Genomic DNA, 25,851 nt, shown 5'->3' on the forward strand with positions numbered 1-25,851 from the left:
CTGGCTGCGCCCGCACCCCTCCTCCTCCTCTTCCCGCCAGACCTCACTGCCTTCCGTGCCGGCGGCCTCCGCCGCCCTGCCCGGCCCTGCCCTGGCCCGGCCGCACGGCTCCCCCTGCAGACGGGCCTGCCCGGGAGGATGGTTTGCTCCTCAGCCCCCTCCTCCTCCTGTAACTGATGGTTTGATCCTGCACGCGGTGTAGCCGGGAAACGCGGGAAACCAGGGGTTGCTATGCGACCTGGTTGCGAGGCGGTGGCTGCGCGGGGGGGGGGGGGGGGAAGGGAGAGGCGACCCGGAAGCTCTAGCGTCTCCAGCCGCTTCCGGGACAGCTTCGGGCCTGGTCACTGCCGGCCGTAGGGGGCGGCCATTTTCCCGAAGAGTGGAGCGGCGGGGCCTTCCTGCTGGCGGCGGCTGCCACAGCGGCTGAGCGGCGGAGGCTGACAGGCGGGCACGGCTCCTACTTCTGGGCTGGGAAGCGGAAGAGGCGCCTGTGGTCGCCGCCGCCGCCGCCGTCCCCGTCCCCGCCGGGAGGATGTTTTCCTTCTCAACCGTGCAGCCTCAGGTAGGGGGGCTCGCGGAGCGCACCGGCGGCGGCCCCGGGCCGTTGCGGTGCGCAGTTCGGCGCGCTTGGGGCCCCCTCTCCACCGGGCTGTGGTCGGGGGCTCATTTCGCGTCCAGGTAGAGGCAGCGGGGCCGGGCGGAGGCAGTCGGGAGGCCCGGGGGTTGCGGGCCTTGGCGGGAGGAGCCGAGATCCCGGCTGCCACGTTTTTGGGGCTTTGGAGAGCGTCGACCGAACGTGAGCGAACGAGGTGTGGGGGGCGCATCGCGGGGGGCCGCCGGCTCGGCGGCACCGAGTGTCGCGGCGGGGAGAAGAGCGGGTGGGGGCTAAGGCGGCCGAGGATTCTTACTTAGGAAAAAAGTACGTGAATGGAGAAGACAGGTACAGTAAAAGCTTGTAAAATCTGAAGTGAAGAAGTAACCTGGAGATGGCGCTTTTTAGCATCTGTTTTTATAGTAGAAGCAAAGGGGGGGGTGGTGTTACTACCGGTAAAGTTAAACTGTGCTGTTAGTTGTCACGAGTTGTGGAAAACAAAAAGAAATGACTTGGAAATTAGAAGAGTTAGTGGAGGAAAAGTCCCTCAATTATTTGTTATATAGAACAGTCTGGATGCAATCGGGAAGGCATCTTTTACTAGATAGTGAGTTGGCTGGGACTAGTGGGTTTTATGGACTTTGATCTGAACCAGTAGTTTTATTTTTATGCTTTGTGTTAGGGGGATTAGTATGTGATAATCTTGTTCCACAGTGGGATTTGATTGTTCTTTCCAGATGTGGAGAATGTGTTAATTGCTTTTGTTAGTATAGTGAAATGATAGAACTTGTAATGATATTTTTAGGAATGTGTCACTCCACTTTTCATAGTGGGAAATGTAGGAGGAAAGCTTGGTTAGTGGTTGGGATGCTGCCTTTGATCTCTGGAGGCTTTATGGTGTTACCATAAACTCCCAGAGCTTAATTATAACTTTGAACAATTAATTCTGAGGCAGTTTTCATGTCTCCCAGCATTGTCTGTCGATCTTCTGTCTAGTCAACACAGAGATGGAAGTTCTCACGGAAGGACATTCATAGGCAGAGGCTTGATCAGGTATTGCGATCAGGTATTGTTTCAGCAGCCAGAGTTGCACCCCAACTCTCTTCCCTAGTGACGTGTAATGAGACTGAGGTGGTTTGGAAGCGTTGGAATTACTTGTGCTGTATATTCACAATAGATACAGTCACGTGCTAGAGGAGGAACCCTGATATGTGGTGCACTTGGGCTTCTGTACTGATTCATGAGGTGGTGTCACTGAGCTGACTGAGTGCTGCTGAACTGCAGAATTGCCTGTGATATGTGTATGTGCTTTCTATAGGTTAGTTTGATACTTGTGTATGTTGCTAAAGTGGGATCCCAAGGAAGAAAACATAAAGGAAACTTTTGGGAACAATTTGTATAATGCAGGAAAAAATATAGGTATTTTAAGTTATAAAAGTATTACTTTATAGATTAAAATAGCTGTTGTTTGGAAAATAGTACAGGAGTCAATAGTACTTAAGAACGGCAATCTCTGAATTACTAAGATATTGATAAATCCTCATGATTCAACACTATTCAAAAGCAGCCACTGAGCTGTCTGGTCAAGTTGGTTCAAGGGGAACCAGCTTGATGAGATCTGTTGCTTGGATATCTGTCCAGGGATAATATAGAATTTACTGTGTCATAATATTTCATATTAAAGTCTGAAATTAAGACCTACCACTAAATAGATGGAGTACCTCATTTACCATTCTTTTTCTATTCATGTTGTTTAAAGAACATTACTTCTCTTCTGTGGCTGTGTTGTGAAGTCTTACCAGAGTGGTGATCTTAGTTTTGTCTTGTGGATACCGAGACAGGCTCAGGATTCTTTTAAGTGAGCATTTCTTCCAAAGAGAAAGTTCCTGAATGACAGTAACTATAAACAGGTTTTAAACCTTTCAAGAGACGGTGTCAACTTGCAGACTTTTCACTGTAGAAGTAGTTTGCTATTGTTTTTCCTCTCTTTTTCTCCCCATATTGATTGTGTTTCCTTTTTTGTGTCTTTTATTGCTATGTGGGGAAAAAACACCTATTTGGAATGTAAGTTAATTGACTGTGATGGGGGCGTGGTGACAGCAAGGGAAAAACACTGTTTCACAAAGTTTTGTATTTTATTTGTATGAAATGGTTGTTAAGTTTGTAATACTTGTCAGAAGACAGCAACAATCCTTATTGTTCTGTCATCTGGTTGCAACAGCACATATCTAACACAGCAAACAAATGATACATAAAAAAAGAAAAAAATTGAAAAAATATTCTGAAGGAAGTATTAAGTGTAGTAGCAATTTTGTATCTCTGCTGTTTCCATTGAGAACAATGTATAAGAAGTTGTTTATTTTTTTTATAACTAAATGTTGTCTTAAGTGCAAATTGAGGGCAGTCTTTGCATCTTCTAAGTGTTGATGATCTGTACCTACTTCTGTATTTGCAAATCTAGTGATTATTTTCTTTAACCCACGCTTATGTGTGAAAACCATGAAATGTAGCCTTTTTTTTTTTCCCCCTCTTCCAAGCTTTGTGAGCTTCTAACCTGTCATGCATACTTAAACTTTCTTTTTTCTTTAAATAGAGGTATCAGCTAACACTTCCATGTTGAAGCTAAGTTCATGTGGTTTATTATGAAGTTCTCAGTTAAAAGGCAGTGTACAAGATACGCAATTATAAGTCAGGGTTTGGAATGGAGATATGTTTCAATAGTTTAGACAAGCTTAAATCATTATCTGATTTTTTTTTTCCCCTCCCAAGGCTACTGTTCCTCTGAGTCACCTTATCAATGCCTTTCATTCACCAAAAAGCTCCACTACTACTGCCAGTACAGCATCCGTACAGCCTGTCCAGAGGGATGCCTCCCCAGAGCATGATCCTCAGAAGAGTGAGGTACTAAAAACCTTTGGAAAAAGTGGTGGTTTGCTTTTAACTGAATTAAATCTGAATAATACCAGTTTAAGTGAGTTTAATATTTGACTCGTTTTATAAAATAATGTCATGTGACTAAACAATGTTAACACATAGAGTGTAACTTTTTGACAGAACTTCAGTCAGTCAGTGCTTTGGCAGTAAGGATTCTACGAAAATACAGTATCTCATTAATAAGAAAAAAAGCTAGTACTTGTCTCAGTAGTAGTTTGATAATGAGGAGGGGATTTGTTTTCACTTTCAACTTAATGTTTCTTGCTCTAAAGTAACAATAACTTTTCTGTTAATAAGCCACTTCTTGTCTTTTCGCTCTCTGAATTCTAGCAAAGTTTGTTTCATTATTGCTTGTGAGCAAATGGACTGTAACTTAAAATATGTTGAGGGGGTTTGAGAGATTAAATAGCATATTTGCATGTTTTCTTATTTTTCTATTGAAATATCTTTCATTATCATTAGGTATTTTTTGTTCTTTACATTGAAACTTAAAATACAGAAAGTGCAAAGTAGTATCAGATCTTGCCACTTTCAACTCATTTCTTACAACAAGTTTTATAATTAAGAAAATGTTTGGGAGGAAAAACATGGAGTCTCTCACTTAACTGCAGAACTTTGGAAATCTGCATGGATTGTACTAATCATCCTTGTGTTGCAATTCCATTGGGGTTTTTAAAATTATTTTTTATTTTTTAATTTTTAAATTTTTATTCTGTATTTGCTTCTGGTGATAAAAACTGATTTCAGCAGGAGACCTGGATTAATGAATGAAACTAAAAGTGTGTTTCATTTATTCAGTTCTGTATTTGTCTTTCTAATCAGCAAGAGAATCTGGTCTCCTTTAAATACAGAGGGTTTTTCACATTTAATATTTTTTCTCTAATTCACCATACACCTGTTTGCTTCCTCCTAGCATGATAAGAGTATAAAATTAATTTAAAAAGTCTCTCTTAATTAAAGTATTTTTAAAGAAAGTTTTTAAAGCAAGTTGATTAGACTATAATAAACCTAAGCTTAAATAAAGGTTAAGCTCAAATTTAAAATCAGCAAATACTGCCATAGTACATGGCAAAAATAATTATTTGAGAATGTGAAGCCTCTCTGCTGCGAAGTTAAATCTGTATTTGTAAGTAGTAACCTCTTCTGAAGGGTCATAGAAAATGTTACTTTTAAAAGTTTTTTTAATCTTCTGCCCCCCTTAACATTTGAGCAATTTTCCAAGCAATTATTAAGCTAAAGTGGGAATGCTTGATCTACTCCTTTAAACCATCTGTAAAAGTAAAATTATGTTTAAAAATGTATTCATACTTATTTTGAGTATAAGTGGACCAGAAGCAATCTACCCTAGCCTTTAAAACAGAATACTTTGTTTACTTAAGAAATCAATTTTAAACTATAAACTTTGAGTATGGTGGTATTCTGGATGGATGTAGGAATCTGTGCTAAAAATGCTTCTTTTGACTTTTTTTTCAAGTATTTTTCATGTATGTCTTTTTATTGGAAATCTCATTTCACCTTGAAAGTAGAGCAACATAAAGCTTACATAAAACAATTTAGGAAGAACAAAAATATAATCCATAATGTTCTAACAATCAAAAATTAAATATCTGTGCAAATACATTTAGAATAGAATATTTACTTCTCGGTCAAGAAAATGTTACTGCAGAAGCAATATTGAGAGGCTAATAGATATTTTAAAGGGTCCAAACCAATACATATTTTTAAAACATACTCTCCCATAAAATGATTTTTTCCTATCTGTAAAATACAAGATTAAAATTACTTTGATCAAGGTAACTTTTTTAGTAACTCAAGTGTATGTGCCTTACCTCTTGTTTTTTTCATAGTTTCTTTGCTTTGTAGGAAATCCCAGATCCTAGTACTTACCCTTTTCCCCATAGAAACTTTTGCCTTTCATTGCATGTCTACCCAGCTCGTGGCTTTTTAAGATTTTAACTCTGTGTATAGTTTCTAAATATAGCAGTCTTTGTGCTGCTGCTAAATCTGCGCTATCTGCAAAAAGGCTAGCCAAAAAAAAAGAGGTTGAGGGCTTTTGCTGTTTGCTCACTTGGATGAAGTATAATGGGTGGCTATTGCTGTACATCTTTCCCCCTCGCACTCTCCATTTGCTCTATCATAAAGAGTAGAAAGAGTTGGAAAACCGCTTTTTTTTTTCTGTGCCTGCTTCAGTCAGGGAGCAGGAAGGTGTTAAAAAGAGTGAATTGGGAAGAAAATACACTTGTCATAAATGTCCTGTGACAATGAAAATACCAATGTGTGCAAATGGAAAAGTTCTGCATTGACAGTAGCAAATATTCTTTCTTTAATCATGTCCTTTCATTCATGTATCTTCATTTAGAATTTTTTTTATTTGTCTGAACTGTGAAATACAGATGCTGTATCGAGCTAAAAAGTTAACTTAGTTATTCTTAATTTTTTTTTCCCTAAGGTAATCTTAAGTAAATTTTGAACATTTATTTATATTTTTCAGTCTGTATTTAATTTAAGAGATCTGGGATTGTCTGATTTGAAAGCTAACCAGTTCAAAGAATTGGTGAACAGGTTGCTTCCTGGCTACTGTGCAGAAAACAAAGTCTCTTCGCAGTGGCATACATCATACATCTCTGCTGAGTCCTTCTTTGAAAATAAGCATGGTATGTTTCAGAGTAAAGTACTTATGAGAATTGGTAAGAGTTAGATTATAAAGGTGAACAGAGTTACTCTTTAGTTTAATCTCCTGTGCTGTAGATAACTCAGTTTAAAAAATCTTTACTAAAAAGAATGTTAATGTATTTTTTATTGTATACAGGTTGTCTCTAGAGTGGTGCTTTTGAATCTTGAGAATTTTAGAAAATTCAACCCAGATTTTGGAATTGTTTCTTCAAATTCAGATTTGAAGTTGTCTGCTATTAAACTTGTCTGAACTCAGCTGTAGTACAAATGCATTGTCTCTTAATGATGAACCTAAGCTATGAATTTTTTCACCAGTTTGTTTCACCAAATAGAAGAAATTAGATTTTGCTAATCTACTCATGTATCACAGTCATGAACATCTCCAGTTTACATTAAGTTATTCCTTTTTTGCTTGAAGCAACATTACACAAGGACGTTAATTAGAAAGGAATTCAGGGTGGCAAGCTGTTAACAGTCCATGTAGAGTATTTCATTGCTGAAATAAACCAAGAGTGGTTCCTTACAGTTAAAGATGTTTTGTTGGGATTAGTCTAAAATATGGGAAGCAAGGCCATTGTAGATGGTTGAGAATGTGTTAGAAAAAGAAGCATATAGCTGACATTTGAGATACTGCCTGTATAGTATTGCAGTTGGGAGAAAGAGCGTAAGAATAATATCTCAGGGCTACTATTAGAGGAAAAAGTATTAAATTGCTTTGTGATGTGAGATATAAAAAAATTGGCCCAGAGGCAGTTTCCTGAATGTGAATGTGAAGAAAAAAGTTGCAAATGCTTCAAAGCTTTGATAGATTAACATGGAAGCTCACTGGTTGTTTCATTCACAGTTGAAAAGGCAAGGTTACAGGTGGAAAACTGCCACAGGCAAGGGACATGCCAAATCTACAAGAATGTAATTTTGGTGTAGGTGCCTCTGCATGCTATGGATGATTGTTACTACTGATATGTGTATGTTGTGCATATACTTGTGCATAAAGTGAGGAGAGTATTTATATTTTTTTAAACTAATGTGTTCATAATTATGTTGCATTAGATTAGCCAATATGCAGTATTGTAGAAGATTGTGGAATATATAGCGTTGTAGAATTAATAGCTAATCTTTTTTTCTTGTTCCCATAGTTCCTCAGTATTTCAGTTGTTAGCTTGTAAGCTGTTACTACAATCATATAACTTCAAAAAATTTAGTAGGAACTTTCAGGGTTCTTTTTTAATGTCCTAGATGTATCTAACTGATGTAATAACTTTCTCAGAATATGTAAAATAAACAAAACCCCCCACCCTTTTTGTGATTACATTAGCTTCTGAATTACTATGGAAGAGAGCATATGTATGCTCATCCTCAGTTTTTTTCCCCTCCCTCTCCAGGTCTCTGATGTTTCTTAAATAATTCTTACCCGCTAAATGAGGATGAGTTCTTTGAGCTTTTTGTAACTAAGCAACAAATAAATGACGGTCCTCTTGTCTTGCAGTCTGTAGTGTGCTTGAAATAGTATCTGCTAATAACTTTTTCACTGTGATGCTTTTTTATTTATTTCTTTTTGTTTCTGTATTGCATGATGACTGTACAATTAAGTAGACTTAGTATAGTTTAAAATGTTTTCATACATTATACATACTCTGTTTTAAAATGTTTTCATACATTATACATACTCTGTTTTAAAAATGCCCATGAGCAATCTGTTCTTTAAAGCCTTTGAAACTGAATGACTGGTTGCATGCTGGTCCTTCAGCTTCATTAAAGTCTTTGGATTCCTGTCCAGTCTAGGTAACTTTATTTAGCTCTGTGCAGATATGCAGGGTTTTCCCTCCCAGATACAGCTTCAAATTCAAGATTCTGGGTACCAAAATTTTTTTGGAAGTTCTAATAAGAAAAAATTGTGGTATATTGCAAAGTGCCTGTCATAGGTTACTGTGAAGAAGTTAACTGTCTATGTACTGGTAATGGTTAATTTGTTTAATTACAGATGCCTGAAGGACTGTAGTAAAATAGAATTAATATTTAAGAAAGAAACAACCTATGCAACAAGTAATGTTTAGTTGCCATTTAATAGAGGGTGTTTTTACACTTTGCTGTATCTTTTTACAGGTTTCGTGGATGTTTTCAGTGCTTTACGCTCATCTTGTTTGTACAGACAGCATCTTAATCCCCTCCAAAATTTCTGTTCAGATGTTCGGTGTTGGCCAGGTATAAAACAATAAACTACACTGTTTTTAATCTCTATAGTATCTTTTTAGTCTGGGAAAGTATTTTTACTTTAGTCTTAAGAGGCATCACTCAGGAAATATTGGTAAACTTTCAGGAAGAACTTTACATTGATATTAACACTTTAAATCAGGAAGTTATTTTTGCATTTGAGTAGTATGTTTCCAGAATTAAGTTAGTAAACATAGTGTAGCTATAGAATCTTGTTCAAAGATGTCAGTATTTGTGGATTGTATTTTTAAAAGATGGTAGATGACCTGACTACTTTTGAATTGATAAATATGTTGAATCTGGTATTCATCCACATGAACTTTCTAAGGTGCTTGGTGACTGGTTTAAACTACCCCTGGATGTATGATGGGTAACAACAGGGCTGCATTAGCAAGAACATGATCAGGAGCTCAGGGAGTTCAGGTATTGTCCTCTATTCAGTTCTTCTGATGTTACATCTGGATATCGTGGCTGGTTTTGTGTCCCATGGTTGAGAGAGGTGCTGACAAAATGGAGATAGCCCAGTGATGGGCCACAAGGAAGGGTGCAGATTTTCGAGTGTTTAATGTACAGGGGAAGCTGAAGGATCTGTGATGTTAAAGTTAGCAGAAGAGAAGGCGAGGAGTGATCTAATTGCTATTGGAGCCATATTAGTTACCCTTCTCTTGTACACCTCAAAGAAGAGGCAACAATGTCGAGTAAAAGCAAAGGAAGTTCCCATTGGAAAATTTTCACAGTGAGAATGGCTAAGTTCTGAAACACATTGTCTGGAGAGGTGGTGTTATCTTAATCCTTGGAGATTTTCAAAACTGAGCTGGATGAGATCCAGAGCTACCTGATCTGATGTTGAAGTTAGACCTTTTTTGAGCAGGGGTTTGACTAGATCACCTCCAGAAGTTCCTTTTATCTGGTGCTACTCTAGGATAACAGAAGGCTTAGTTAAACCTATATAATTGACTGGTGGTGGTGATTATTTTAAAACATAGTAGTGAAAGAAGATAAACATTCTTGGCTTTTGTGATTTATGGGATAAAATCTCCATCGTGAGGTTTCTGATGGGATAGAAGATGACATACAGTGCTATAAGCTCACTGTGTTTAAATGGTCTCATTTCTTTTGTCAGTTTCTAAGTTAATGGCACACCTAAGCCATTCCGCATCTCTTCAGGGCATCTTATCAGATGAGCTTTTAGACAAAGCTTATCTTGGAGCAGGAACCTTCATTCCCATCCTTCTGGATTAGCTTCTGAATGTTTCATGTTACCCTGCCTGGGTTTAATTCGGCCATATGTCTTTTCTGTTTCCTGAGACGGTGATAGGGTTGGCCAATTATCTATAATTCACAATGTGAACTCCTGATTATTTTAACAGAAAATTTTATGTGAAAAATATATTGTGAAACAGTAAGCGGTTTGCTTGCAAGTTTAGATTACAGACATGGTTCATGATCATCTAACTATCCATTTACATTGCTAAAATTTATTGGTTTATTTATACAGTTTATTACTATTAGATCCAGAAGTGTCTTTCATAGAGTTTTCTGGTTTTTCCTTTTTTGGTCAGGCATCTTAAACAGATTGTTGTTTACAATTCTCTTCACTTTCTACTGTGGATGTCTTGAAGGTTATATTCAGTTCAATCACGATAGTCTTTTTCATGTAATAATTTCTGAAACCTCTTAGGCCTTTTTTTTGTGTAGTGGTAGTAATGGATAGTTTTAAACTTTTATTTATTATTACTATTTTAAGTTTACATACAATCACGGACCTTTAAGACTTTGAGATCAAGAGCAAGACGTCTGCAGTCAACATCTGAACAATTCACAGAAACAAAAAATTCACTTTCTTCACTTCTGAAGGTAAATACGAGTAGCATTATGAAGTTGTTTCAGGCTTATTCAGACCATCTCTTTCTCTTGAATGAACCCTTACAATTTACCAAATGTGTTTGGTTTCACTAGTGTGAAAAAAATTCTTAATTCTAAAACTTGAGCTAATGACAATATACTGTTTTTCTTACTAATACACAGATTTGCTTCATATATCATCAATATAAAGATTATTTGAATTTTTTAGGATAATATTTTTAGAGTTTTAAACTCTAGAAATAAAATTCTTCTTACTCTGTTTTTGTGGCTTTGTTAAAAATAGTTTGGAGTCAAATGAAGTATTTGTTTAAACAGAAATACAGCTAGTTTAACATACAAGAATGTGTATTTTTTTTTTTAAGCAGTTCAGAATGTCATTGATGCTTTAAGAATAAACTTAATTGTGGCTAGTATATTTTTAAGATACAGAAGTTTTAAACTCGGTGTTTTATGGGTTACAAACTCACTTATATACATTTAATTCAGCAGATAACTATTCAGGCTTGGGGTAGCCAAGCACTTAACAAAACCAAGTTAACCTAGGTACTCTTTGCTTCTAATTGGTTGTACAGAAGTCAGGCTAATTAAAGCATTTGATCTTATTGTGTGTGTAAATGAGCTTTGAACTCTCCCCTTCTTCTAGGCATATGTAGTTTATTTTATCTGTGGACTAGGTATACTATGGATGAAGATGTACCAGAGCTAGCTTTATGCACTGCTGCTCTTAAATTTGGTAGGGCATATGAGATGTTTTGCTAGAGCTTGAAGATCAAATACTATACTTACGAAGATATTTCACATTTGGAAGTAATTTAAGTTGATTTCATGAAGCAAAAAGCTTAAGCTAATAAATCCCACTGAATCCAGTGTAAAGAGCTAGCTGTGTGCAAATCTGCCTTAGGCTGCGTTTTCTGTTTGGAACTGGAGTCCAGGAGGGCTCTGAACCTGACCTGTTCAGCAAAAATCAGGGTGCCCCTGCTTGGAACCATTGTGATTCCACACTCAGGCTACTGCCCTGTGTCATCTAACTAACCCCATAGCACCTTCATTATATGCTTTTTTTATCTCTTCCCCCTCCCCCAATCCAGGTAGTAAGTTAACTATGTAGCACAACTTAGTGTATACTAATGCTGCTGTGGAAAATATTTTAGGGCTTTATCCTGAGAAAGCGAAGAATCGATGTTGAAAATTTAGATGCGCTAATGAAAACAAAAAACATCCCAGAGGCACACCAGGATGCTTTTAAAACTGGTTTTGCAGAAGGGTTTTTGAAAGCACAGGTATTCCTGCAAAAAACACTTGGTAAGTTGTTTTAGTTCATGTATCTTGTCTTTGCATTCAGAAAGTAGTTTATTTCAGCCCATTTTAAAACTTTGTTTGTTTTCTTTTACAGATTCCTTAAGAAGATCACGTTTGCTTTCTTTCTTTCTCTTTGTTCTTTGTTTTTATCTTGCTATATATTCGTCATTTTTACCTGGGAAAGGCTCCTTTTCTGATGCTGGTTAGTTAACTTTTTTTCCGCACTGTTTCACTTGTGTTGTTTCTTCCAGCAAGTTTAGCACAAATTAAATGCATTTTGACATTATTATTGCTTTAGGATAACATTTCAATGTACTAATGAAATAGAAGAGTTATTTACTGCTTTTGGCTACAGCCCTTCAGACAATAGTGTGACAAAATATTTATGGATACAAAAAAGTTGTCTGTTAGTATAATTATTTTAACTCTTTTGGTGAAACAGTTACATGGAACCAAGCAGAGAAGTAGTCAGACTGTTCACCAATTATGTATGTCTTTGAATTTAGATGATGCGTTATCTAGGTCAGCAGTAGGCAAAATGGTTTGATTTTTATTTGTAATCACAGCCTAGTTTATAGCAACTAGGTACTTGCATGGCCAAATTATCATCTTGAGAAATCTATTGGAAATAGTGGAATGATCAAAGGCTGAGATAATGTACATGGAGAATTTCAACTTCATGCTAAATTGTCACCTGGGTCTCAAGAAAGTTAGGATATGTGCAGAAACACTGGGGAAGAACTTCTGGCTTTGTGTACCTGTTTTTGGACGCAGGGCTTTCTGTACTACAAATTACTAAAAAGCACTTACATCACTGAACTGACTGCAAATATTTTAAAGTTGTTTGTTTTTTTTTTTAAAGAAATCTTATTCTTGCTGGACACTTGTACAGTGAAGCATGCCCTTTTAAAAGGGCAGGTGCAAAGTTAGTGGCTTAACGGTGTGTTCAAGTGCAAAGTTCAGTCTTGGAATGAAATGACTTCATGTGTAAATGTGTTGTTTATCATCTGCTGTTTGCTATTAGTACGCTTTCGAACATCGAGTATCTTTGATGCAGCAGTTGATCCAATCCAGTTGAAAAATGTCACATTTGAACATGTAAAAGGGGTAAGTTCAAAAGTAAAGTGTGTATGAGTTCTTGCTTAACTAATCATTGTGAGCCTGAAGAATGTCTTACTCTGTTCAAGAAATTTCTTTGTATGAACTGAAGCCTTATATATATTCACCAAGATCAAGAAGGGTTTTAACCACTCTGGTTCTATTTTGTATCTTCGTGGCATTTAATACCTTATGAGAGGTGCACTCTTGACTTGTTGAATCACATTTTTAAAGGCTAGAGTAGCAGAAGGTAGGCCATAAGTATCCATGTTAATCTATTTTTTGCATAAGTTGACCAATACAAGAAGATTGTAATGCCATTTGACCATTTCTCTGTTAGTACCATCTCTTTCGGATATCTGATATTAGGACAGGAGATACGGAAATTCTCAGAAAGAAGTGGGCATGTCACTGCTGATGGGATAGCTGTATTTTTTCTATTCAACTGTTTTCGGCTGTCAGTGGCAAAATGAGGACCTCTCCTTCCCCTTGGACAAATAGATAGAATTAATCTCTTTTTAAGTAATTAGACTAATATCTTGATATAGAATTTTTGATTATGTGTTTATGTTGTTGGTCAGATCTGGTCTTGAACTGTTTGGTTATTCCTTCAGTATTATTAACTTTGGTGTTTACTGATTATTCCTATGAACAGTTCTAGGAAATAGGTTGAATTAAACTCATGGACACTTGGTATCCACACAAATCCTGTAGTATGCTTTTATCTCCTCTTTTTGTTGTGTATTTTTGATCAATACACAATTAGAGACTTAAACTTCTCTAAGTCTCTAATACAAAACTCACAAAAAAGATGCAGTATTTTATAAATGCTTAGTTATATTTTGTGGTATGTTTTTAATGTGTAGGTTGAAGAAGCTAAACAGGAACTGCAAGAAGTTGTGGAATTCCTGAAAAACCCACATAAATTTACTGTACTAGGAGGTAAACTTCCAAAAGGTAAGAATCATTGCTCAGCAGAAATGAAAATCATATGTAGCTGTGGCTATCTTTGTAGCTTTGTTCTAGGCTGAATGACTAATTTACAGCCTAGCTTTTGAATGTTTTTTCCTTTAGTTAGGGAATAAAAAAAGTATATAACCAAAATGGTCCTAAATACTACTATTATATTTAGTTTGTATTTGTGAAAAATAATGAAATAATGTTAGACATAGGTAGTGGATTTCCTTGTTTGTTTAAAATATTTGAGGAACAGATGAATCTTCAAAGAGAGTTGCGAAAGCTTCTTTATTAAAGGATACCCTTATATGAGGTACTTGGGGGTGGAGGAGTGGAGGTTAAGGAAGCATGCTGCGTGCTTCCTGTCTTACCTTCAGTTCCCCACATGTAAAAATTGGTCATTACTGCCTACCCCCACAGAGAATTTGAGGTATCTGAGATACTCGGATAGAAGAAGCAAAGATGCCTGGATACATCTTACATTTGGTAGAAATTCAGTAATAACATTAGGGGTAATAAGCTATGACAGCGCAAAGCAGTGGACTGTAGATTCCAGGCAAAAAAGCCTTTCAGAAATCAAGCCTGTGTTTATCACTGTTAGCAGCTGCCTTTACAGGGTTAAGAATTGATATTTCTTTGAAATCACAAGTAAACCTTTTAGAGATGATGTACTGAACTACAAAAGTTCTTCTACTTTGTCACTGAACATAACATAGTACTAAAAAAAATTTACTGATAAAGTTATGCATAATTGGTGTTAATGCCTTTTTGAGTAGAACTTTATGTAGCCCAGAGGTTTTTAGGTCTTATTTTTTCCCGCCCCTTTAACTGTCTCTATAAGGATATATTTTTTTGAAGTTAATAACTTCCTGTCACCAAAATTTTTAATTCTGTTGTACCTTTTCTCATCTGAGAAAGATACACAACATAAGTTCAGTCTTAAAAACTTACCCAAGATAATGCAAAGATGTCCAAAAAAGAACCTGTATTATGCAAATGAGTATGTTGGGATTAGACAAAATTTACTGTGCCTTCTTTAGTTATTAAACTAATACAGTAGTCCTTTATCTTGAAAGGCAGGGGTTTTATGTATCTGAATTCTTAAAAGGCCTTTATTTCTTCTGTATGGCTTTCAGCACCTTTAGTTCTTGCTAAGTGCTTTAGACAGTTCAGAAACAAATGTTTTGATTTAGAAGGGTGATTAGGCTTGATCATAGTAGAAGGCCAAGTGAATCTGAAATATGTAAACCTGGTAAGTCTGTTTCCTGTTAGTGCTCTACACTGTTTAAAGTCAATTACTTGGAATGATTTAATTTAAAAAAAAGAAGTTCCACTTTCAGAAACAGCAAGGAAAACGTTAGTTTGAAGAAGACACTATTAGGGATTCAGCTGCTAAACTCAGTAGTAACTTTGTAGAATACTTCAGGCTTCTGTTTTTATTTGGTAGTCTTACAAGTGTTTGTTTTAGTATGGATCAGAGTGTATCTGGATCTGTTATAGGAAGCTTCTTTAGATAGCAAGTAATGAGCAATATCTGAAATGGGATGTTAACAGCTTTTTGGAGCCAAGTGTGAATTATTTCTTGTAACGCATGGAAGAAACAGTACCTGTATAATAAGACTGTGTGGGTTTGGTGTTTTTGTTGTTGTTTGGTTTTTTGTTTGTCTCTTTAGGTATTCTGTTAGTTGGACCACCTGGTACCGGTAAAACTCTTCTTGCACGGGCTGTAGCTGGTGAAGCTGATGTTCCATTTTATTATGCATCTGGATCTGAGTTTGATGAGATGTTTGTTGGTGTAGGAGCTAGTCGCATCCGAAGCCTATTCAGTAAGTTAAATATTTGTGGTTTTGAAATCCTTTAATATGCGAGATTAAGTATTCAGTGTTGTTTACAAGGTTTGATTAGGTACAGTTCTGGTTACTGGAAAGTATTAGTGTATGAGGCTAATAAATAAAACTTTAATTGTGTAAGTAAATCTCGGAATTCTGTGAGTATCAATTAACTGTAGAATCTTGTTAGTTGTCAGATGAAATTGTAGCAAAAATTATAACTGATGTTAAACACTCCCAGAGAGAATAGAAGTAATTTAATTAGAAATGTAATGTCCTATAAACTAAATGGAATATTTTAAATTGTAATTTACTTACTGTCATACGTAAATTATTGTAAATTCAAATTAAAGTGTAAACTTAAGATAAAAAATAGTGTTAACCTTCTCAATTACTTCCCTCATATTTTTATATTGTCTTTTTTTCTTTCTCTGAATTAGAGCTTTATGGGATCACAGTGTAGCAGTAAACTGAGATTTCCTTTCTCACACCCATCAACAGGCCCAGAATAAAGGGCGTTATAATGAAACTTTTAAAATTAATGTTTAGATTGATAACTTTCACAGAAGAGGCTTTCTATTTTAAGTATGCAAATAAATATTATCAGGGGAGGGGGGGAATCCAACTTCTCGCTTAAATGGAAGTGTCAGGCATATACAATGTAGAAAGTAGTTTACATTTGTAGAAGAAATGTGACTTGCTTCACATGGAACAGATGCAAAATGTAACACGTGTTGTACCTTAAAATGTGTATTTCTTTCTGTTGACTACAGAAGTTTAGATGACTTTCTTGTACATTAATATCAATGTTACAGATATGTCCAGCTGGGTGAGATGAGTTGTGCCCTGGTATGCCTGTACCAGTTGATGGTCTTGAAGTTTATTATTGCATTTTTATTTCATGTTTTTAATACCTGTAAACTTGAGGGTGAGGTCTTCACTGTGAAATAACAAACAGGTTCTATTAAAATAAGTTAGCATAACATTTCATATTAATTTTATTTAATAGGTCAATGTTCTGTACCCAAGCCTATGAAATAAACTGTTGTAGGGAGTTGATATGAAATACAACTCATTTCTTAATTTATTTTACTAGTAATTTCTTGTAGCGTGATAAGAGTAAGCTGCCGTGCAGATGAAGAACCTTGCTTCTCTTTGTATCTCTTCATTTCAAAAATATATTTCTTTTTTTTTTTAGGCTAAAATAAAGACAGTTCTAGTGATGTGTAATAGAACACTTTATGATCCAAGAGTAATAGAAATAGTAGAATCCTAAATTACATGACACACTGTCTGTTCTTTTGTGTGGTTGAAGTGTCCTGCTATTTTTCTTTTGTTAGGGGAAGCAAAAGCAAATGCACCATGTGTTATATTTATTGATGAGTTGGACTCTGTCGGTGGGAAGAGAATTGAATCTCCAATGCATCCCTATTCAAGACAGACCATTAATCAACTTCTTGCTGAAATGGATGGGTAAATATGTGGATTCTGAGGGCACAGAAGGTGCTTGACTGACTGGTATTTTGAATATTTGGGTGAATTTTTATTCCTTGACAGCTTTGATGTTTTTTGTAATTTTTTTGTAATGCTTTTAAGGATATAAATTTAAGATGCTCTTATGACCGCTTTCTAGTACTGCCAACAGCAGCATTAATGGCCTTACTGTAAAGAATATAGAAGCTTCTGAGTTGTAGTAGCACAATAGCTGCAATTATTTAAAATAACTTCTCGATTTTTTTTAGGCTGGCTCTATTTTTAAAGGAAGAAGTTCAACCCTGAGAGTAGGGTATGCTTTTAACCAATTCCTAGTTTAAACGTGGTCATTCTTGGATCACATGTTGTGGTTTGACAGCATGTTTTTGACTGGCCAGTTGAGGTCATCCAAAATAAGAGATAGAAGTAGTTATTGACAAAAAAAGGTGTTAATTCTGTCTCCAAAAAAACCCCCAACATTCTTACCCTTTTTTTCCCCATACAGGTTTAAACCCAATGAAGGTGTTGTTATTATTGGTGCAACAAACTTCCCTGAAGCATTAGATAAGTGAGTATAATGTATTGATCATTTCTACAGAGCATGTATTAAACAAACAAAACCCCCACAAAAACAACAACAAAGTTGCTTGTGACAACTTCAGGTATTACAGTGTTATAGCTGGGGTTTTTCCTTCTTAAAAAGGGTGTGTATTGACCAGATTTTGGCATTTAAAAGGTTGTTGAGTAAAATACGAAGAAATAAGTAACATGCTTCTAAGCATCTAAAATTTCTGGAAGTTTTTCTACTTAAATTGACTAGCTGCATTCCTGGTTCACAATGCAAAATTTTCAAATGCAAAAAAACACTTTGAAATGGGTTGGTAATAAACATCTTTCATCTGTGTTTCTACAGATAAGAAAAATGTATTCTTTGCATCTGCGCACCAGACATAGTCTATGTAGATGTCTTTAGAAATATCAAATGGACTTTTGTTCCTTATATATGTTAGTAACAGTTTACTGCAGCATTTTTAAGTCAATGTATTAAATTGTCTTTTCCCTTAGTGCTTTAATACGTCCTGGTCGGTTCGATATGCAAGTTACTGTTCCCAAGCCTGATGTAAGAGGTCGTACAGAAATTCTGAAGTGGTACCTTAATAAAATAAAGTATGATCCATGTAAGTAAATACTTTACTGTAATATCTTTTTATGTAACAGTTTTTATACTGGATCAGCCCCCTCATATTAGTCCTTTTTTCCATTAGCAATTGTGGCTTTACCCTGTGTCTCAGTAAAGACCACAAAAATTGTCTAGTACGTAGTGTTATGGCAGTTTTCTGAGGCAGTGTTTCTTTCTAGTCCCAAACAGTTCATAGTGTCTTGAATTAGGCTTCATTTCTTCTAAAACTGAAAATTTTTTGTTTAACACATTATTTTTAATAGAGCATGATTCTTGCTTATAATTCAATCGTTTCTTGGTATTTCTTCAGGATACAAGCTTTTTCAGGAGCAATATGGACCCTAATGACAAGTTTGTTTTTCCCCACAGCTGTTGATCCAGAAATAATTGCACGAGGCACAGTAGGATTTTCTGGAGCAGAGCTTGAGAATCTTGTAAATCAAGCTGCCTTAAAGGCAGCTGTTGATGGAAAAGATATGGTAACCATGAAAGAACTAGAATTCTCCAAGGACAAAATTCTAATGGGTAGGATTTTATATAAAAGGCATACATATATGTTACAGGACACAGGGGTTTTCTTGTGTGATTAAGACCTCTACAGAGAAAGAGAGACATTTTTATGCTGTTGGTTTTTTTGGAGGGGGGTGGTGGTGTGTGTGTTTGTTTTAAACAAATAAGTCTTCTGTTAGTTTATTCTGAACAGAACCTTTTGAGACCAGAGAGTAGTATGTAAAATCCAGTACGGAATACATTCTTTAAGATTTGATACTTTTTTTTATCAAAAATGCTGCATGTCGTATTTGAGCCTAGAGAAAGACACAGGCTGGATTTCTTACCCGTCCTCTACTTACTCCTAAAGGAAAGGAGAGAATAAATGACCAGCAACCTGGAACTTCTGTTTAACTGACTGTTGTGTGATAACACAAAACTTAAAAGTCTGAGACATATACACTAAAAATCTGGTGTGTTCATACTTGAGAGAAGAAATGGAATTTTCTCAGATACTCGGACTGCATTTTAAATCTATTGCTTTAAAAGCAACTTGTCTGTAGAGTATATTGAGGTCTATTTTAGACATTAAAATCCTACTCGTAAACATTTTGCACTTAATGAGTGTTAGTTAATTTTGCTTGCGTGCTGTTCCTCAGCTACTTTGTGCTCTGTTTATGTAATGTGTGGATTGTGGTGGTCAGCTGTACAAAAAAGTTTATTTAATGTTCCTTTGTTTAAGGACCTGAACGTAGAAGTGTAGAAATTGATGAGAAAAACAAAACCATCACTGCTTACCATGAATCTGGACATGCTATCATTGCATATTATACTAAGGATGCAATGCCGATCAACAAGGCTACAATCATGACACGAGGAACAACACTTGGACATGTGAGTATTTCTAGAATTTTATGTTGGTTTAGTGTGGTTAAAGAATTTGCCAACAATGCTATTTGTTATAATTATGTTAATGCATATTGTAATATGTTGAAATAGTTATAAGCAATCTCTTGGAAGACTCGCTAGTCGTATTTTCTGTGTGATAGAAAGCTTTCTTCCTTCATTTTGAAATAAAACAGCATATGCTAGTATGATAGTTCACATATACAAGGAAAGAAATGTAAGTATGTTTGATTCTGCTGCAGTTAAAATAGCATCCAACAGCGAAACTTTGAACAATGTCTAAAGGACTGGAAAGTAGAACCACTGCTCAACTGTACTTTTAACAAAACGTCCTTTATCAAGTTGTTCTTTGTCCGATGTGACTTTTTCTAAACCTAATCGCTTGCCTACTTTGTTTCTAGCATAGATATCCCTAAGTTTTTCTATTCTGCCTTTAGCTGCCAAGCATTTGAACAGAAAAATATTTGTCTGTTTCTGTTGAACTTTATCCAAGTTAGTGTGTTCAGTTAAAGAAAATCATTGGCCTGAGTCCTCCAGGCAAGTTGATTTGTGCTCAGTACAAGTGTAGGGAGTAAGGAGACATGGATAGAATAGATTGTTCTGTTTCTTCTGGTGGTAGATTTAAGTTGCTTAATTTTATGAGGTGCTCATGGCCTGTCGGAGGCTACTTCAGCTGGTAGACTAAGCACCTCCAAGCAAACCTGACGAGTGCATAGACTAGGAGGAGGCCCAGAGCATTCAAATCGTTGCATAAAAGCCTTTATATCTCCTTTGGATATAAACAAGAATATTTTTCAGATTGTTTCAGTATTTCTTCTGTTTATGGTTACCTGACCACAGTTCTGTATCTTACAGGTATCTTTGCTCCCAGAAAATGACAGATGGAGTGAAACTAGGTCCCAGTTGCTTGCACAGATGGATGTCTGTATGGGAGGAAGAGTAGCAGAAGAGCTCATATTTGGAAGTGATCACATCACAACAGGTCAGCTGAGTGGTAGTTAAAAGAATTTTTGATCGAAGCTGGTGGACTGGCACGTTTAACTTGGCTTAAATAACGTAATTTACATCTGTTTGCTATCTAGGTGCTTCCAGTGATTTTGACAATGCTACTAAAATTGCAAAACTGATGGTGACTAGATTTGGAATGAGCGATAAGGTAGTATCATCAATCCTTAAATATTTATATGGTACAAAGAAATGTTCGGTTCTGTAACTAACTGCCTATTTGGCTGTCAGTGATCACAGAGATTAAGTAGTTCTGGCAAAAAAGAAAGTAAGCCTTATGACTGGCCCTGCTATAGAGAACTCAAATAGAAAACCTATATATTTGACACTTGAAAAATTAACTTTTGAGATCTTCACCTCAATATTACCTCGAAAGTTACTGTCTGCAGAAAATGTTTATAATAAAAGCAAACATTTTGGAATTGAGGATAATCTTGGGTTTTGGGGGATGATGACAATAGCACTGAGTTTTCTAGACTTCTAAAGAAACTTCTTTGGTCATCTTTATTACCCATCAGGTGTTATTAGTCTGGGGATTTTGTTTTGTTTTTTAAATAAGCAAACGCTTAAATAAGAAAATGCATGGCAGGATCTGTACTGTGACCTGTTGAAATAGAACTCTGCAGTGACTACATAGTTGATGAATAGGCTTCTTGTTTTGCTTCTGTTGCAAGCACTTCAGCAAGCATTTGATGAATGATTTTATTTGTTTGCATGTAGAAGCCATAGGTGATGAAGCTCTTACAGTGTTTTATGTGTATTACTGCAACAGTGGCAAGATAAAGATTTTTTTTTTTTATTGTTGTTTAGCTTGGTGTTATGACCTATACTGATACGGGGAAAGTTAGCCCTGAAACTCAGTCTGCAATTGAACAAGAAGTAAGAACGCTTCTTCGGGTAAGATTCTCTCCCCCTCTGCTCAGATACATTTATTTTGAGACGAGTGTCAGCTTACTTGATTATTCAGTTTGGTAATGTATACTGGTGAAAATACACAGATGGATGGAAGTATTCCCAAGTATTTAATGTAGCTGCAACTTTGAATCTCTGCATATCAAAACTTCTCGGTCATTGTCATGCACAAGTAGTGAGAAACAAGTTGGTGGTGTTAGGTTCTTTAATATACGCTTTAACACTTCCTCTTACATTTGGTCAGGATTTGTATCTTGTCTATTCAATTCATAGGGAAAAAAGTATGTCTATAAATTGTTTTAGAACAGATGTGTTTTGTGTTACTCCCACATTTCATAACTTGCAGCTAAATAATTTTGTATAGAATCACAGGAATGGCCATATCTGATCAGAGAGTTTCCTTTTCCAGTATCCTGTTCCCCACAGTGATGAGTAGCAGATACTTAGGGAAATTTGTAACATTCAGTAATCGCAGAACTTCCAGATCACTGTTCTGGTAATCTGAATTAGTTTGGTACAGGCAGGAGAATTATTCATATCCGAACATTTAAATGATTAACACTTTTGCTGTAGCTGTTTTTGAACTGACTTGGTCATGTAAGAACTATCTCTGTAGAACTAAAAGGTAAAGTGGAAGCTGGTAATGCTGGCAATGTGCATCTGCTTGCAGCAACTCGTAACTTGTTGGGTAGCTTTCAGTTTTCTTAAAGTACAGAATATTTCAAGAGTTTTATGAGATTTTAAAAACTTTAGTCTTTGAGGAACATTCCTTGAATGCTGTAGCACTGCTCATAGTGTAAAAATCAAATATATTGAATTTAATCAGCAACTTTTCAAATGTAGTAAGACTTTTCTAAGTCATATGTAAAAATATTAAGGTTTGTCTCAGGATTTTATTTTAGTCCAACTTCTGCAAAATGCAAAGGTGGCATAAAGTTTGGTTGGGTGGTTTGTTTTTTTTTTAATTAATTATGCCAGCTAGATTTTAAATCCTTATGAGACAGGAGCTGTGCTAGCTATGAAATATAAGGCACAACTTTAAATGTTTGTTTTGAGCTGTATTTACCTGGAAACAATTTTTAAAGTGGAATCTTGCTGTTATTTGTGTTCTGAAGTTTTAAAATCTTCTTCCACCTTTTTTTAATATTAGGAGTCATATGAGCGAGCAAAGAACATCCTGAAGACTCATGCAAAAGAACACAAGAATTTAGCAGAAGCTTTATTGAAATATGAAACTTTGGATGCCAAAGAAATCCAAATTGTTCTAGAGGGAAAAAAACTAGAAGTAAGATGATAATTTCTGTGATACAGTAACTGGTAATTTGAAGAATGTACATCTAGCAATGCAGTAGTCTTACGCAGCATAGCCTTTTTTCCCTTCCTGCTGTGTGTATGGCATTAGTGACACTTCAATATTATTCTGTCTCTTGTGAGCTTCTGTTACTCATATATTTGTTGTGTCTCATCCGAGTAAGACACACAAAATAAAGCAAGTTCCTCATCCTCTGCTCCCTGTACTCTTCCCACAAGAAGTTATTCAGAAGGATAAATCTCAGGGTTGAATTCAGCACTTTGGTTTAGTCAAATGTGTTGAAGCTGAGAAGAAAAACATGCAGATATACTGGTGTGTTTTGGCATAGCTTCCTGGGTCATGCTGCTACATGTGTGTTTGAAGTGATACCCCACAATATGTGCTATGGAATGTATTGTGGGTAGTGACAGATTGATTTGTAAACCAGTAGTATGTAGTCTAACTAATGTTCATACTCTGTTTGAAGCTAGAGATCACTTTTAAAGAAGACTTCTTATTTAGAAATGTAACAAAACATCTCTAAGAATGAAGCAGTTACAGAGTGCATCTCTATTAAAGGGAGTCATGGGAGCTCCATGTTAGACAAAAACATTAGTGATTGTATTTTCAGTGCTCCTGGGGTTAAAGTACACACATGTATGGCTGGGAGAGAAATTTTAATGCAAAAAACCCAGGCTAAACATGTCTAAGCCTCTTTGGACCATGTTTTGGGCAGAACCGTGGCAGGGAGAAGAGAAATACCTGAGACCTCTGATGTGCTGCTGACAGGATTCTTAGATTTTTTTTTTTTTATTACTGCAGTAGATGGATAACAGTGCTTTGACAGTGCTTTTACACTGCTGGAGATTCTACAGAACTAGTTTCTAATAATATTATATATGGGCGTTTGATAATCCAACAGGTAATTTCTTCAAAGAGGGCAATCCTGCTCACTAAGGAGTAGTTCAGAAAATGTTTGAAGCATGTGTTGTTTCAAATAACATTCCCAGTTCTGTTCTACAGTAGAAGTAGGGAAATAAAACCTTTTCTTTCAACCCTTACAGAAACTTCTGGAAATTCTAAGATAATAAGAAAAAGTTTTTGAGAACAAAAGCAGTTTCCAATCAAGTGGAAGTGATTGCTAGCAATTATATGCCAGTATTTTTCTGATCTCATGGAACTGGTTTTTAGGAATAAGACATCTTGATAATAATCTTTCTGCACAATTAATTGTAGACTCTTGGGACTATAAACTTCTGTTGCAGAGAGGGCCTTTATTAGCATATTAATGTTGAAGGTTACCATACTTGGACACTAAAATAGTTGGGCTGGTGCCAATAAATTTGAATGGAAATTGGTAGCTACACATAAAACTAGAAGTAACATATTTTAGAATTTTCTGAGTGTAATGCTTGATTATAACCTAGTTTTTTAGTAAGAGCACATGCATTTTTTTTTCTTTCAAAACCAGGATAACTTTCTACTTGCCTATTTTTGTCAGCTTACTATAGTGACATCCCAGTGCAGTGTGGGAGAACTTCCAAATGTTATAAAACAGTATACCAAATGTCTAGGCTGACTAGTTAGAGTTGTACATGTATTTTAGAAGTATGCCAACAGAAATATACTGCATATTTGGCATCTTTTTTGGAGTAATAAAGGTTACTTTTAATTATGCATATTGGTTTTCTTTTTATTAACTGTAAATTGTTATAAAATGTAATACCAAGTTCCCTACTATGTAAATTGAGGTGTATAAAACATTTAAACTTGTAAATAAATTTTAGAATGATGGCAAAATTGCACTCTTTCTAATTAGATTAGATTTCTAGGGAATGTTCTCCCTAGAAATTCAGACCTTTTTTCAATTGCTGCTTCAGTAGTGGGACTTGGATGGGAATTTTTCCAGCTCAATAATATGAATCTGCATGGAGAAACAAAAGCAAAAAACTTTTCACTTTTGAAGTCACTGGTTTGGGGGGTAAGTCCTTGAGGTCTATCTTACTTTTCTCATTCAAAAGCCTCTTGCTATATGCCAGGAAGTGAGCACAGTCTCAAAAAAAAGGTGGTATCTCATTGGGTCATGAAAGATGATTGTTAGATATTAGCCATCAAGTGTAATCTTTGCTTTCTGGCCAACTTAACAGCAGAAGTGTTATTGAAGAGTTTACTGTCATACCTACATGGTTGCATGTGTGCGGTATCTGGGGGTTTCAAAGAAACTTGTCTGTTTAGGCATTGGGTTTGACCTCTGGTGTTCCCGGGTGCATCTAGGAGCTGAAATTCCTCCTCACATAATCATTGGACAGAGGTAGGAGACCACAAAGGCAGCTTCCCAACATCAGTCAGATGGTGAGAATAACCCAAGTTCTCTTTAAGTACACAGCCTCATGTTGTTGAAAACAGGGCAGAGCTAGGTGCTTTGATGGACTAACTGCTTTTTAAATAGCTCTAAACTGGTCACAAGCATGGTGGCACATAAACTAAGAACTTCAAACTTGGGCATGATTCTGAATTTTCTGCATTTCCAAGGCTGACTTATGCCAGAATTCTGCCATCAAGCTTAATACAAAGAAAATGCAAACTTCCAGGGAAAGATGTGGCCTGCTCTTTCTGGCTGCTTCCTACTGTATGATGACCTGAGTCAGCTGAAATGTCACAAGTTTTCTAAATCTTGATCCCTTAAACTGACTGTGAAAATAGAGCAATCAAGCCATTGGTAGCTATCTGCTCCCTTGAGCTGCTCAGAAAACTTTCCTAGAAGCAAGTAGTAGAGCTATTTTTGCTTCTAAAACATGGCCAAAGAACAGGGCGAGAGGTGAGAGTACTCACTTTAAGCAGGCCACCCCCTTTACTTCCCTCAGAAGTAGATTTGCATTGTTTTTCCAAGAGCATGACTCCAGTTCCTTCTGTCTAGTATTTATTAAGATGCCTTCCTCTGGTGTTCGCCAATGTGAGTGCATCATCTGCTCCTTTGGCAGCTTCATCAGTGCAGAAATGGCTGTATCATTTGCCATAATAAAAGCACTAATATGGACATTGAAACATTTAATGGGAGAAGTGAGGAGACTGGTGCGTAGGGTTGGAGTTTTTTTGGTTTTGTTTTTCTTAAATCTAGCTTTGTGGTTAGTGCCCT

General features: G+C 36.3%; 1 protein-coding gene across 1 annotated transcript; it reads left to right on the top strand.

Annotated features, from left to right (window-relative positions):
- Positions 1-318: 318 nt before the first annotated feature.
- Positions 319-24,392, top strand: YME1L1 (YME1 like 1 ATPase). The gene is made up of 19 exons (XM_072854517.1): positions 319-562; positions 3,362-3,493; positions 6,018-6,180; positions 8,303-8,401; positions 10,158-10,267; positions 11,428-11,578; positions 11,670-11,777; positions 12,600-12,682; positions 13,540-13,630; positions 15,304-15,456; positions 16,800-16,932; positions 17,438-17,500; positions 17,998-18,110; positions 18,482-18,637; positions 19,344-19,495; positions 20,363-20,489; positions 20,590-20,663; positions 21,323-21,409; positions 22,575-24,392. Exons 1-19 carry the CDS (start codon positions 533-535, stop codon positions 22,716-22,718), a joined length of 2,169 nt encoding a protein of 722 aa, XP_072710618.1. The 5' UTR covers positions 319-532; the 3' UTR covers positions 22,719-24,392.
- Positions 24,393-25,851: the final 1,459 nt, after the last annotated feature.

The sequence above is a fragment of the Ciconia boyciana genome, chromosome 2 (assembly GCF_034638445.1).
Source record: "Ciconia boyciana chromosome 2, ASM3463844v1, whole genome shotgun sequence".
Taxonomy (NCBI): domain Eukaryota; kingdom Metazoa; phylum Chordata; class Aves; order Ciconiiformes; family Ciconiidae; genus Ciconia; species Ciconia boyciana.

Excerpts from the sequence above, each read along its gene's own strand:
- YME1L1 (XM_072854517.1), top strand. The coding sequence starts at position 533 with ATGTTTTCCTTCTCAACCGTGCAGCCTCAG. Across the intron at positions 11,579-11,669 it reads ATTCCTGCAAAAAACACTTG|ATTCCTTAAGAAGATCACGT; the intron begins GTAAGTTGTTTT and ends TTTCTTTTACAG. Across the intron at positions 15,457-16,799 it reads TCGCATCCGAAGCCTATTCA|GGGAAGCAAAAGCAAATGCA; the intron begins GTAAGTTAAATA and ends TTCTTTTGTTAG.